The 12766-nt window shown below is 33.4% G+C and overlaps 1 protein-coding gene across 1 annotated transcript in view; it reads right to left on the reverse strand.

Moving 5' to 3' along the window:
• Positions 1-12766, reverse strand: part of Erbb4 (erb-b2 receptor tyrosine kinase 4) — a 1044475-nt gene that overhangs the window by 196254 nt on the left and 835455 nt on the right. The window contains exon 19 of the mRNA XM_077799365.1: positions 11764-11862. Within this exon, the coding sequence (XP_077655491.1) occupies positions 11764-11862 (99 nt within the window). The remainder of the gene's footprint in view (positions 1-11763; positions 11863-12766) is intronic.

Here is a 12766-nt window from a genome sequence, read left to right on the forward strand (position 1 = left end):
CAGTCAGCACTTTACAAAGATATTAAAAATTAAATAAACATATTTTACCAAAATCAAAATAATTTTTTTTTTGGTAACAGTGATTGAACCCGGGGGGTGCTTAACACAACCCCAGTACTTTTAATTTTTTATTTTGAGACAGGGTCTCACTAAGTTGCTTAGGGTCTTTCTAAATGGCTTTGAACTCATGATCTTCCCACCTCAGCCTATGGAGTATCTGGGTTATGAGCATGCACATCCACTTCCTGCTCAATTCAAATATTTACTGAGAACTTGTTCTTCAGTACTCTGCTATTGTGTGTGAAATAACTATTACCAAAATACTTTTACAATCTTGTAGGGTGGTCTGCAAAACTAACATACCTGCAGGTAACTATTATCTGCTTTTACAGATTTAGTAGACAATAAGAGAAAAGATGGTAATATAGGTTGACATTTATTTTTTTTAAATTAAAAATATATGAAAAACATCTCTATACACAATAATAAAATACTTTACCAAGAGTACTGTAATATATTCTTTATGTAAATGAGTCTCGCACAGTTTGAAATAAATTTATTTTAAAGGATGTTGACTCACTGTCTTAATCACAAAAGGAAAATCTTTTCTGGGTTTATTCTCAAATCCCTTGTGTTTGCAATCTTCCCATAAAGCTTCCACATTTCCTATAATTAATTTTCCACATTTGTTAGAACTGATCATTTTTAATTTACTGGTCAGATTCACCTATTATTTGTATATCTTATACCAAACATATTACTTATTCACTAAAATTTCTTTGTGGGGCTACAAGAAAATTAGAGGAAAATCAAATAGGTCTTTAAATCTTAATTATATAAAAAACAGAGAGGCAGAAATTAAAAAGAAAAAGAACTGGCTACCTTGGCTATTTTCTTAACCAGGAAACAAATGGAAAAGGAAATTTATCTCTGACCATAAATCCCAAATGCTTTATTTTCATTTTCCCCAAGTTAACTTTCTCACCTAGCTAAGCAGCATTTTCTGCTATTATTAGCAGCTGGTCCAATATCAGCTGACCAGTATCCGTCAAACTCCTTGGTTCAATGAGCTCAGGGACTCCCAAGAAACTGCATATATGCAGACTTCTGCTTATATCTTCTAATTATTTTCTAACAGATAATGGAATATTAAAGTCCAGAGAAGTTAGATTAAACCTGCAAGTGGATCAAAATCCTACATAAAATTATAGTGGTGAAGATCACTGTAGAAAACTCTAAGCTTTCTAGTTTTGAGATGCAGGTCCTCACTACTTATTCGTCCATGAAAAGCTAGTTTCACAATTTTATCAACTCAGAAATACTTATTCTTTTCTAATCACACTGTGCTGTTATTAGATTGTGTAAATTGTGAGAGGCATGCAAAAGATGATTTCCTTGGAGCTGCAGTCCCATTTAGGAAACTTCACAAGAAGAAAAAAAATCTTGGTATCTATTATTTCTTGGAAAAAATATCAAGTTCTTTATATTATATATATATATATATATATATATATATATATATATATATATAATATATACACATACACATACACACACAAACACACACACATATATATATACACATATATTATTATTTTATAACTCAAAGAAGTATGGGTTCTATGGTTATCATTTAATAAGAGCTGGTAATGGTGAAATTAAAACATTCATGCAATCTCAAGCATCATTTTTAAAATAAATCCAGAGAATATGTGTGTGTTTTTTTAAATAAAGTTATACACAGCTTGATATTCTAATCTGAAGCTAAAAATGAGTGACACAAAATGTTTCATGGAGCCATATTAAATAAGAAAATGACAGGCCATCAACATGCCTTTTAGAGGCAAGAATCTCTTGAATAAGCCTGATTTCCTCATTACAACAGGCAGTTTCAGGAACTCAGGAGAAAAAAGCCATTTTACCAGTTGTGGCTAGTGTCTCTCAATGTGATTTTTTTTTTTTTTTTTTTTTTTTTGAGGAAGCAATGTAATGGTAGGAAAAGCCTGTGGACTTTGGAGTTGGAGGACTTTCATTTCAAACCCAGGCTCTGTCTTCTTCACTGATTTGGAAAGAGGACAGTGATTCAAATATAGCTTAATTCTCCTCTCAAAATACATGGGGTTTTCTGTTTGTGGTGCTGGGGACTAAACCCAGGGCCTTATCCATGTTAGGCAAGCACTTTGTCACTGAGCTATATCCTCAGTCCCCCAAAAAGACTGTTATTAATAAACATTCTTATGAATTTATGTGGCATCAAACATTTTTTTCTTCAGATTTATCATTGTGTTTCTAATTTAACATACTTGATTTTAGAAAATATTTTTAAAATATCCCTACTATTAATTATTGATTTAGGGTAAACATAATTAAGGATACACTAGGCTGGTCCCCTTTCAACTTGACTTTAGTATGTTTTTAGTTAGCATTTTGGTCCAAATATACTTCAGTCCATTTCCACGTTATAAATATTAGATCCTACAGTTTAAAATGTGGGGAAGAATGGTTATGTATAAATAAAAGAGTAATCTTCCTTGTTTATATAATACCTTCATTTGATCTGATGGAAATCACTGTACATGTAGTCCAGGATGACTGAAGTAAAACTAAATGCTGAACATTAAGATCTCTGGCAATTGGGATTGATCTCTACTTCAGAGGCCCCTTTCACTATGACCATTCCTTGCAGATGATAATGCTAGGGAGATAATGCCAACAAAGTTTCTGTTCACAAATCCCTTCAATGTGACAAAGTAAAAGCAAACCCTGTTAAGTTTTTCAGATTTTGACACAGGAAGCATAGAAAATAGAAGACAAACTCTTATTGATACAATAGTGGTGTGAGGTAGGATGAAGAATTCTTTTTCATCATTTTAAGAAAACTACCATAAAAATTGTTATATGAAGTGGTCGTTTTTAGCAACATAAACCACATGACCATTCTAATAGATGATCACCCAGTGGTGCCATTAAATTTGCAAAGGCACATTTACATGATTGGAAGTATATTTGCCATTTGCATATACTTTACAGTGAAGTGAATATATGTATTCACTCCAGAATTTAGGTCCATAGATATGATGTTTATGTATGTGTGTGTGTCCCATGGCAAACATCATGGCGTAATAACCCTCTAGTCTCAAGCCAAATCACTTCCTTGTGAATAAATAAGACGACTTGATGCCATATAATGTAAACCAGGATGTCTTGTAGGCAGTTCCTTTCTCTACAAAAGAGACAATATTTTGTATCCTTAAATCTATAAACAGATCATTAACAAAACTGTCTACATCAAACTTTGATAAGTCTCAAATTATTTTCAGATACTATGGAAATTCTATTTCTTGGTCTTAGCTTACTCTGTGAGCCAAAGTTTTCAACTTGTGTTTTATAAACTATCTTAATATTATAAATGGTTATTCTTAGTTTTATAGTCAATGGACATTTTTTCTAAGACAGCATAATTATCAAATACTATTCAGACTGGAATCGGAAACGGCACATGATAAGTCTAATTCTCCTCTAGCTCCATATGGCACATCCTCTAATCATGTATAAAATTCCCGAAATTGTAAAGTTTAAAGAGCTGGAAAATGTCTATGATATGGAGATCTATATTCTATATTCTCTAATAGACCACAGATTTCCATTCACCAAATTTAAATACTGTCACAATAGACTCTGTGCCCTTGAGGAATGTCTTTTCATTCACATAAATTCAAGGAATATTCCAGAGAAATAGAAGCAGTCAAAAGGCTCATGAAGTTGTACATTGAGGCTTAAGGAGAACAATCTGTTTGAATTTGGGTAGTCACTTTCAAGTACTTCAGAAAAAAAAAAATTAAGCCTGTTGGAATGTAGAACCTTGTCAAGTACTTTGTTTGCTTTGAAATTCTTTAGTAACCCTTTATTCATTCATTTGTGCATTCATTAAATTTTGGGAATCCAAACAAGGAGAACTTTTCCAATGAATTACATCCCATCACCAAACCTTTTTATTTTTAATTCTGAGACAGGTCTCCTTAAGTTGCTTAGAGGCCCACTATATTGCTGAGGCTGGCCTCAAACTTGCAATCTTCTTGCCTCAGCTTTCTGAGTCACTGGGATTACAGGCCTATAACATGACATTCTGCCCAATTCTTTTGTAAACCCTTAAAGCAATACTTAAAGCTCAAGTTTTAGGAAAGCTACTGAATTCAGTTAACTGTTACTGTCAATAAATTTTAATGACTACAATCAATTAATTTTTTATTTATTTCTGTCAAAACTGATGATAAAATCGACTTTTTTTCCCCTCTTTACATAGGACCCCAGACTTGCATCTTTAGTGCTACTGGAACAGAACTAAATGGACAGGAGACAAAGGAGGGAAGGAACTCTAATATTAAACACATTTTAAATAGAAGAGCAAACACTATCCAATATTCCTAAAGCAGATTCCAAGAGCTCAGGAGTAAGATGTTGAAAATGATACCTAGAATTACTTCCCACATCAAGGAAAACATTCAGACAACTGTCTTGAAGATTACCTGTTCTTGGTTCCCCTAGCAGATACTAGAGCAGGTTACTGGCTCTCTATGCACAGGAGAGAGTCTTACAAGGGTTTCCTTCCTCAAAAAAGCCTCCAGAGGTTTCAATGAGCCTTTCTTACAGTCAAAAGGGAAAGCCTATTTCTCAGGGATCTCTTTGATGCTTTGGACTTAGAACAACCACTAAACTGATTTTGGACAAAACAAATAGAGATGAACTATATCAATACATAAGAAAAATGATGTAAGGACAAGATGGCAAATCAAGATAGAACTATTGGGATAAAACAGTACAATTATGCTGAAATGGAGTGGGTTTAAAGGAAGAATGATAAAAGTCCTTAGGAAGTAGAGAGATAATTCCATTCAGACAGTGAACTGTACAGTGGCTGTTCTTCTTAACCATGCGCCCTTATGGTACTTGCCAGTAGAGGTTTAGTCAACAGACATGGCCCCTCTCTTCCACCATCCTGTTTTCTAGTGATAGAGAGCGAGATTCTACAAGAAAAACTAAAATAAAACTAGTGTGTAATAACTATTTATAGTATTGTTATAAAGACAAAATTCTGAGTTCTGTTAGTAGATTATAATTTAGACTGAGGAGTCAGAAAAGAGCTGTTTGCGGAACCATACTTAAACTGAGAAAGCAAGGATAACCAGGAATTCATTAGGTATAATTGGGGGATGAACACTTGAGGCAATGACACTAACTGGCTTGGGTTGTAATTAGACTGAAAATAAAGAGAAGAAAAAAAGAGAAAGAAGACCAGGGAAGTGACGAGAAGCTCTGTAAACTAAGAGTATGTTACTTTAGTGATGACGTTATAAGATGGGATGCAGAGGAATGATGGATTTTAAACGTTGCATTAAAAATTGGGGGGATTAAATTGAAAGTTATTCTCATAATTCACACTGAAGAAGTCAATGGCCTGTATTAAGGTGATGGCAGTGGAATACAGAAAGGAGAGGATGCTATCCAAAGAAATATGTGGCATGGAATCAAAGCATTAGCTCTTGAATTGGAAGAGGATGATTCGAATTATTGTGACATTCAAAGAAATTCTTTCTGATAGGGAAAAAAGGGTGAATGGAGATACAAATTATTTAAATAGGTGTAATTAAAGGCAGAAAATATTTAGAAGAGAACTTGAAGAGGTTCATTGAGGGTTGTGTTAAACTTGAATTGTCCTTGAGATTCCAATGTCACCATACCAAGGACGAAAATTAAGTTAGACTCATGAGACTAGAGATAGAATTTGATAATCTAGGGAGATTGTTATGATTTAGATGTTAGCTGTCCCTCAAAAGCTCATGCTTGAGACAATGCAAGAAGGTTGAGAGGTGAAATAATTGGGTTATGAGAGCCTTAACCCAATCAGTAAATTAATTCCCTGTCAAGGATTAACTGAGTGCTAACTATAGGTGGGTAGGGTGTGGTTAGAGGAGGTGCGTCATTAAGGGTATGCCTTAGAGGTATGTATTTGGTGAGATGAGCTTAGACTTCTCTCTGCTTCCTGAGTCATGCTCTCAGCTGCTTTCCTCAGCTATACTTTTCCACCAAGATGTTCTGCCTCACCTCTTGCCCCAAGGAATGGAGCCAGCTGTCTTTGGACTGAGACCTCTGAAACTATGAGTCCCAAATAAACTTTTTCTCTTCTAAAATTCTTCTTGTCAGTCCTCTTATTCACAGCAGTGAAAAAAAGCTGACTAAAACAGAGATATGCGGGGAAAACTGGTAGATTGTAAAGAGGTTTGGACCCTGAGAAAGTTTCAATTTTTCTAGGATTGCTCATTGTCAGCATGATTTTGAGAAGCTGGAAAGCTGAAGATTTTTGTTAAGAATGCAGTTAGAATGCTGGGACATGAATCTAAGTGAACTGCAGAAGCATATGAAGATAGGTGGCAGCCCAGGCCTAGGAGACATGGCAAGGTCAAGGCATGGAAAAGGAATTAGAAGACAGGAGAATGTGACTATTTGCAACAATGATTTCAGATGTGATGTTTCTGTTCACGACAGTTCTAAACAAATAATAGGACATAAATAAGAGCCAATGAAATGAATTGTAACAGATAGAATTTACTTAGTTAATAGAAAATTTTCTTTTTTCTCTCCTTTTGTTTTTAGTAAAGTTTTAAAACACTTTAAATTTTGTTTCTAATGAAGTTTATAGTTTCTCTTTCTGAACATATCATTTTATTATTAAAAGCAAAGCAATTCTTCATAACTTTCAAAAATTACTTTGGCTATATTTTTCTTATGAGAAAGAGGATTAGTTAATAAATAGCCTTTTCAAAATCATAAAAACAGTATAGGACTCTGTGACATTTAAGTAATGGGTCTTAAAAGAAAATTCTGATTTTTTTTTAACTTCTGAAAGAGACAAATTTTATTCAGACATTCAATTGCCTAAAATCCATAAAGGCAAAAGACATAATTAAATTAAATGCTATGAAGTTTCAAAAGTCCACTATTAATAAGACACAGGACCTAGCTAAGAACTACTATTGATTACGTGAAGCCATATACATGAGATTTTTTAAATGTGAAAATGTTAGAGGAAAAACTATATTTTCACAACATTTTGCAATTTGCTATAATCTGAGAGAAAATATTAACTACTAGCTAATTGTATTCATCTCATCCCACTAATATGGCATCAGTTAGAGTTGAAAAAACTCCCATCAAGGTACTGAATACCATAAAGGCAATACAGAAAAGAGAAACAGGCACAATTCACATGGATGTTTCTTTGGAAAATAGGAAAATGGTAATTGTATATGATAAATAAAATTTCTTATAGTATAGGGAGAAGGAAACAAGTTATTCTTTTTTAAAGAATAATATGACCATTTGCACAATAAAGTCAGGGGATATGGAATACATGTACCCTGGGTGGGGACTTTGGCAAGGGAAAGCTGAAACTGAAGCCAAGCAGATTCACGAAAGCACTAAACCAGTACAGCTGGTCACTACTGGAATTCCAGAACTTCTTTCATTCATTCCTGGTTTATTTTTTAAAGAAAACAAATGATTTAAATAAAACATTTAAAACCAATATCAATGGATAATAGTGTTAAATTTCAGGGGAAAAATAGAGTAATGAGATCCCTGAAAAACTCAAAAAAAAAAAAAAAAGCCTATTTGGTTTTACCAGACCATGGTCCCTAGCTCCAGGAATCTTGCTTAATAACCTCATTTCCTAGGGATGTGTTCTGCACAATTTGGTGGATTAAAAAGAAACCAAGCGCGCGTGCACACACACACACACACACACACACACACAAAATCCCTGCATTTTCCCATTGAAATTGTGCTATTTGAATCAAGAACTAGGAACATGTATAAATGCAGTCATTCTTTGTATGAAGGTAGACTTTAGAGTCATTTTCTTAATGCTACTTACTGTTATCTTCCTTTGGGGGATGAAGAATGTGCTGACCATTCACTAGCAGTGTATTATTATTGTCATTATGAATCCATTAGATATATTCAGGTGAGCTAAGTAACAGCCGTGTGAACAATTTCTTCTTCTCTTGCTTTTAGTATAGTATTTGATAGAATACAAACTGTTCCTTATTTACTTTTTGCCTTTGGTAAAAAGTCCAAGAAAATAGAAAAGTCCTTTTCTCTGCCCTTGGTTATCAATAGAAGTGCTGGGTGTGGCAATGAGTTTTAAGAATCTTCATTTGTGTCATTTATTAGAATAACCAGTAAAAAAACACAGCTCTACCTGTTAAATAGAGTAGTGGTACTTAATGAATCTGTAATATCCCCACTAAATATGCAGTTAGGGGAGGTATGAAGGAGTCTAATGCTTAATAAAAGTAAGCAGTTTCTAGTGGAAGCTTTTCTATAAAAGGTATACAACACACACCTCAACACAAAGAGATACAAACACTAGTTTGCAAAAGAGACATGTAGTACAGTGGCAGGATCTTATTTGAGTTTGAAAGTTATCCTTGAAACACTTTACCATAAAGAGGACCTGACTAATTTTCACCCACCTTTCATTACCCAATGGCTTTCTTGGGCCATAGGAGCCTGTTTAGTATACCCAGTACAGGTTACTGCAAAAAGCTAAGTGTCCTTCCCGTCCAGCAGGCCTCAACCAGTGATGGAGAGAAGCTGTTACAAAGGCTTCAGGTCCCTCAGTCCCTGAGTAGGGTTCCTCTAATGTGTGTGTTTTGCACTTGCTGCCAGCATCTCTCCAGTACGAAGAAGTTCCACTTGCTCACCATGGCAGCTACCATTACTGGATTCCCTTTCTTATTTCCATACTCTCCCATTGAAGAATCCTTCATCTCCAAAATAAATCACTGTTATTCAAAACTTGGTTTCACAAGCAGCCAAACTGTTCATGAACAGAAGAACCCAAACTAAAACATAATGTCAAACATATTATATTTAACTTAGTAACTGATGAACATTCATCATTTCAACCAAATCCTTATGTTCAAATTAGATATAATTTTGCTTATACGAATTTTTTATTATGGTTCAATGTGTTACATACTTCAATGATCTACCCACACAACAGAGCTAAAACTGTAAGTATGAAATGTAGCCATATGTTTGCATGAAAATCACACCAACCAAATTAACATACTAAATTCACCAGCAGTATTTTCCAGTTAAACTGTCTTAAGCATTATGATGCTATCCTTCGGATGCTTCAAAAGAAGTAACCAAAATAGTAAGAAAGTGTTTCTGTCTGACAATTATGGAAATGCTGCCAATAGCTGTCCATCAATCTTTTAATTTTCTAGCATCTATCCCAAAATGGGAAAGACATGGTCAAAATATTTTACTTATTTTTTAAACTTTTAAAAAAAGAACAGACATTTTAAAGTCTGTTGGATATAAATCCACCAACCATCTAGGAAAATGAGTCCTTTCATGACTCAATCAGAAAATCAGGTTCATCGAAAATTCAGCAGAAATCTAAGACTTCAAGCTGCCATCCCCACTCCTGTTTCCATGGGAATAGGCTTCAGATCAAGAAGGAAAAAAAAATAGATGGGGTTAGGAGCTTTCAAATAATCATTCAAAATCATGATGAGGTTTTTAAAGCTTCTTTTTCAGGTGATTATTTTGTAGCCTCTTAACCCCCTTTTGCCAGTCTGTTTCCATGGAAATATGACAAAAATGGCTGTCCAAGCCTCCAGCAGAGATATTAGCATTCTTGTGAATTTCAGCTTTGGCTGCAGCCTAGGCTGGGCAAGATTTTTTTTTTCTATCACTTTGATATATTAACCTACACTGGTTTTACTTACTGTAATTTCTCCTTATAATTTCTACTTTCTTTGAAAACTCCCTTCACAAATTTCTAGCTATGATCAAGATCAAATTGAATAAGTGGTACATCACTGAAAAAGGCTTCAGTTTTAACTTTTATACATAAGCCAAGACATATAGCTGCAGGATATTCCAGAACCTTTAGAGACCCACAGAAGAAAACATGATTTAGTTACTAGACCTGATATTTATTAGATAGCTTTGGGAGATATGCAACAAGGCTAATATTTAAGTTAGTTAGCCAGTAGTAAGGCACATTATTAACTGTTCAGAACACCTGATTCATACAAGCTGAGTATTGTTGTTACTATGTATTAACCAATAATAAATTAAGCTAAAATTAGCCTTATATAAGGTAGTCAGCATTATACTCAAATACATTGTTCAAGGTCACAGACTGAGATCCTGTAAAACTTTTCAGAAAAGCTTTCAAGAGAAACTGGGTAGGAATATATAGCAATCCATCTATTAAAAAAATCAAAGCGCATATGCTCGCATCATTTTTCACATAAAGGTCATCTGAAAATCAAAATCATTCTTATTAATGAAGACATTATGTTAAAAGATACAGAAAGAACATATATGGATCTTTGCTAGAACCCCTGGCAAGATATCTTGTGTTGAATATGAAAAATAGCAGCATGCTACATATGTAATTTTATTCCATCCTACTCTCTGAAATTTGCTGAGCAGTTCAGTCTACAATTTTTGCTAGAGAAAATCTTAAAGTTCTGATTGACCTCATATAATACTTCCATTCTTGAGCACTGTTATTCTATAGCACAGCTTTAACTATAGAGTCCTACCTTCTGAATTTGAGTTGAAAAAATAAAATTTAAAGTGATAATCATTAGATTCAGACAGATTCCTAATTTAAATTTAGCAGAGATTAACATACTGTGGAAACTAGTCCTGTTTTTTTATAACTAAATAGATCATTGCTATAATAAAGTAAGGCAATCAGTCAACTAATTTTTCAAATCATCCTCACTAGTTTTAGAATGCAGTCTGTCATCATAGTTAAGCACACAGTCCTAAAAAACAGGATTGACTCCCAAAACAAATCTGGCCCACACTTGTTTGTATAAATGAAGTTTAACTGACACATCCATTTATATTTTATATTATTCTGTTTTGTCTTAATTACCTATGACTACTTTCTTGCCAAAAAGGGCAGAGTAGGTACCACACTGCAGATATGGGATATAAATCCTGTTGATTCTCTGGCTTACTGAGAAAATATTTGCTCATCCCTGCTCAACCCTGGCTACCTGAACCCAATGCCTAGATGAGCCATCTCCTAACTTTGAGATCTTGGGTTGACTTTGGGTTTACCTGGACTGTTGAGCTGTCAGGATTAGATGAACTTTTTTTTAGGTAAATTATTTATAACATAGTGTAGCATTTACTAAACACTTCATTAATATTAATTACTTCTGAGAACAGTGTTTGGCATTTTGTAAGCACTTTGTACATATTAGTGATACACCTTTGCCACTACCACATAGTCCTAAGAGTGTTCAGTGAAACTAATTTTAAGAAATATGTTTATGATGCCCAAATTTTGAATAAAAGTGGTGATTTACAGTCATTGAATATGTTTTATTTTCAAATTATGTATTTTTTCCTTTAAAAGATATTTGCATACTTAATATTATAATATGAAAATGTTACATGTCTGATTCACAGAAGACAATTCACCTTGGGTATTGTAAGTAACTTCAGATTCCAAAGCAGTTTCTGTTGCACTATGTAGGCAGATGGTTGCAAACCAGAAGTTATCAAAAATTATATAATGATATAAAATGGTCTTGAAAATGTTTTAATTATAAAATTATATCAGTTTCTGAAAAGAAAGTTTAGAAGTTGTGGGGATTTTATTGTTTTAACAGTCTATTTGATAAAGGAGAAAACTGTGATTGACTGGGTGCCTATACTTACATCCATGAACTCCACATTGGCTTTGGGACCAGTCGTCTCATTGAGAATCTTAATAGCCACAGGAATCTTCACTGTTTCTCCTTCAGGTACCCAAATGCCCTTTCAAGAAAAATAATATTTACATTAAATCCATCGTAAGATATGTATACTAAATATAGCAGAAATAAAATTTAATTTAATCGCTCAATCTACTAACTCTTAAGCATAATTATAGATTCTATATTTTTCATTCAATGAACATTTATTTAGCACCTGTTATAACAAGATACTCTGCATCTTTTTTATCTGCTTTCATTTTTTGAAGATGGATAAAACATGCATTCTATGTCAAGTTGTCTATACTACTATCAAATTCAACTTGTGAGCATGAGAAAAAGCTTTGAATAGTGAAGAAAACTTTGAAGCAGTATAGAAGAGCAATATCTGATTTGGAAGATATTTTCAGTTTTCTATTTTTTAATATATTCTCAACTCTAATTTAGAAGATTAGGCTAAGAAATGTTGAAGGTTCTTTTCAGCTTTAATGCTATCTATTCTGCAACTATTCTGAACTTTTTCAAGTTCATAATGAATTTTAAAAGGTGATTACTTTAGAATTAGTGTTCAGACACAAGTGCTAGGGATTACTGCACAAATATTAATTTTTATTATCATACCCCATGTGTATATGAAGGACTGTTATTATCTTTGAGGTAAATATAAAATATTTAAATTGGCCATTGCTAATTCTCTCTTTTCTTATTAACATGTAATTGTAACATTTGAACAGAATCTATACATTGGGAAAATATAAAGTTGATAGAGTTTGAGTAAAGAACACCATCAAGCTAAATAGCATTTCTACATGAATTTAATTCAAACACTTAAATGATGACAATTATTTTGATAGGACATATGAGAATGCTTGGATTATATAACAATATTTTCTTAAAAAAATATTTTCCCAAATGAACACAGAAGCAAATACGAGGTTATGAGAGAAAAATAAAAATTCCCAAATTAT

Source organism: Urocitellus parryii, chromosome 1 (genome assembly GCF_045843805.1).
Source record: "Urocitellus parryii isolate mUroPar1 chromosome 1, mUroPar1.hap1, whole genome shotgun sequence".
Lineage (NCBI taxonomy): Eukaryota > Metazoa > Chordata > Mammalia > Rodentia > Sciuridae > Urocitellus > Urocitellus parryii.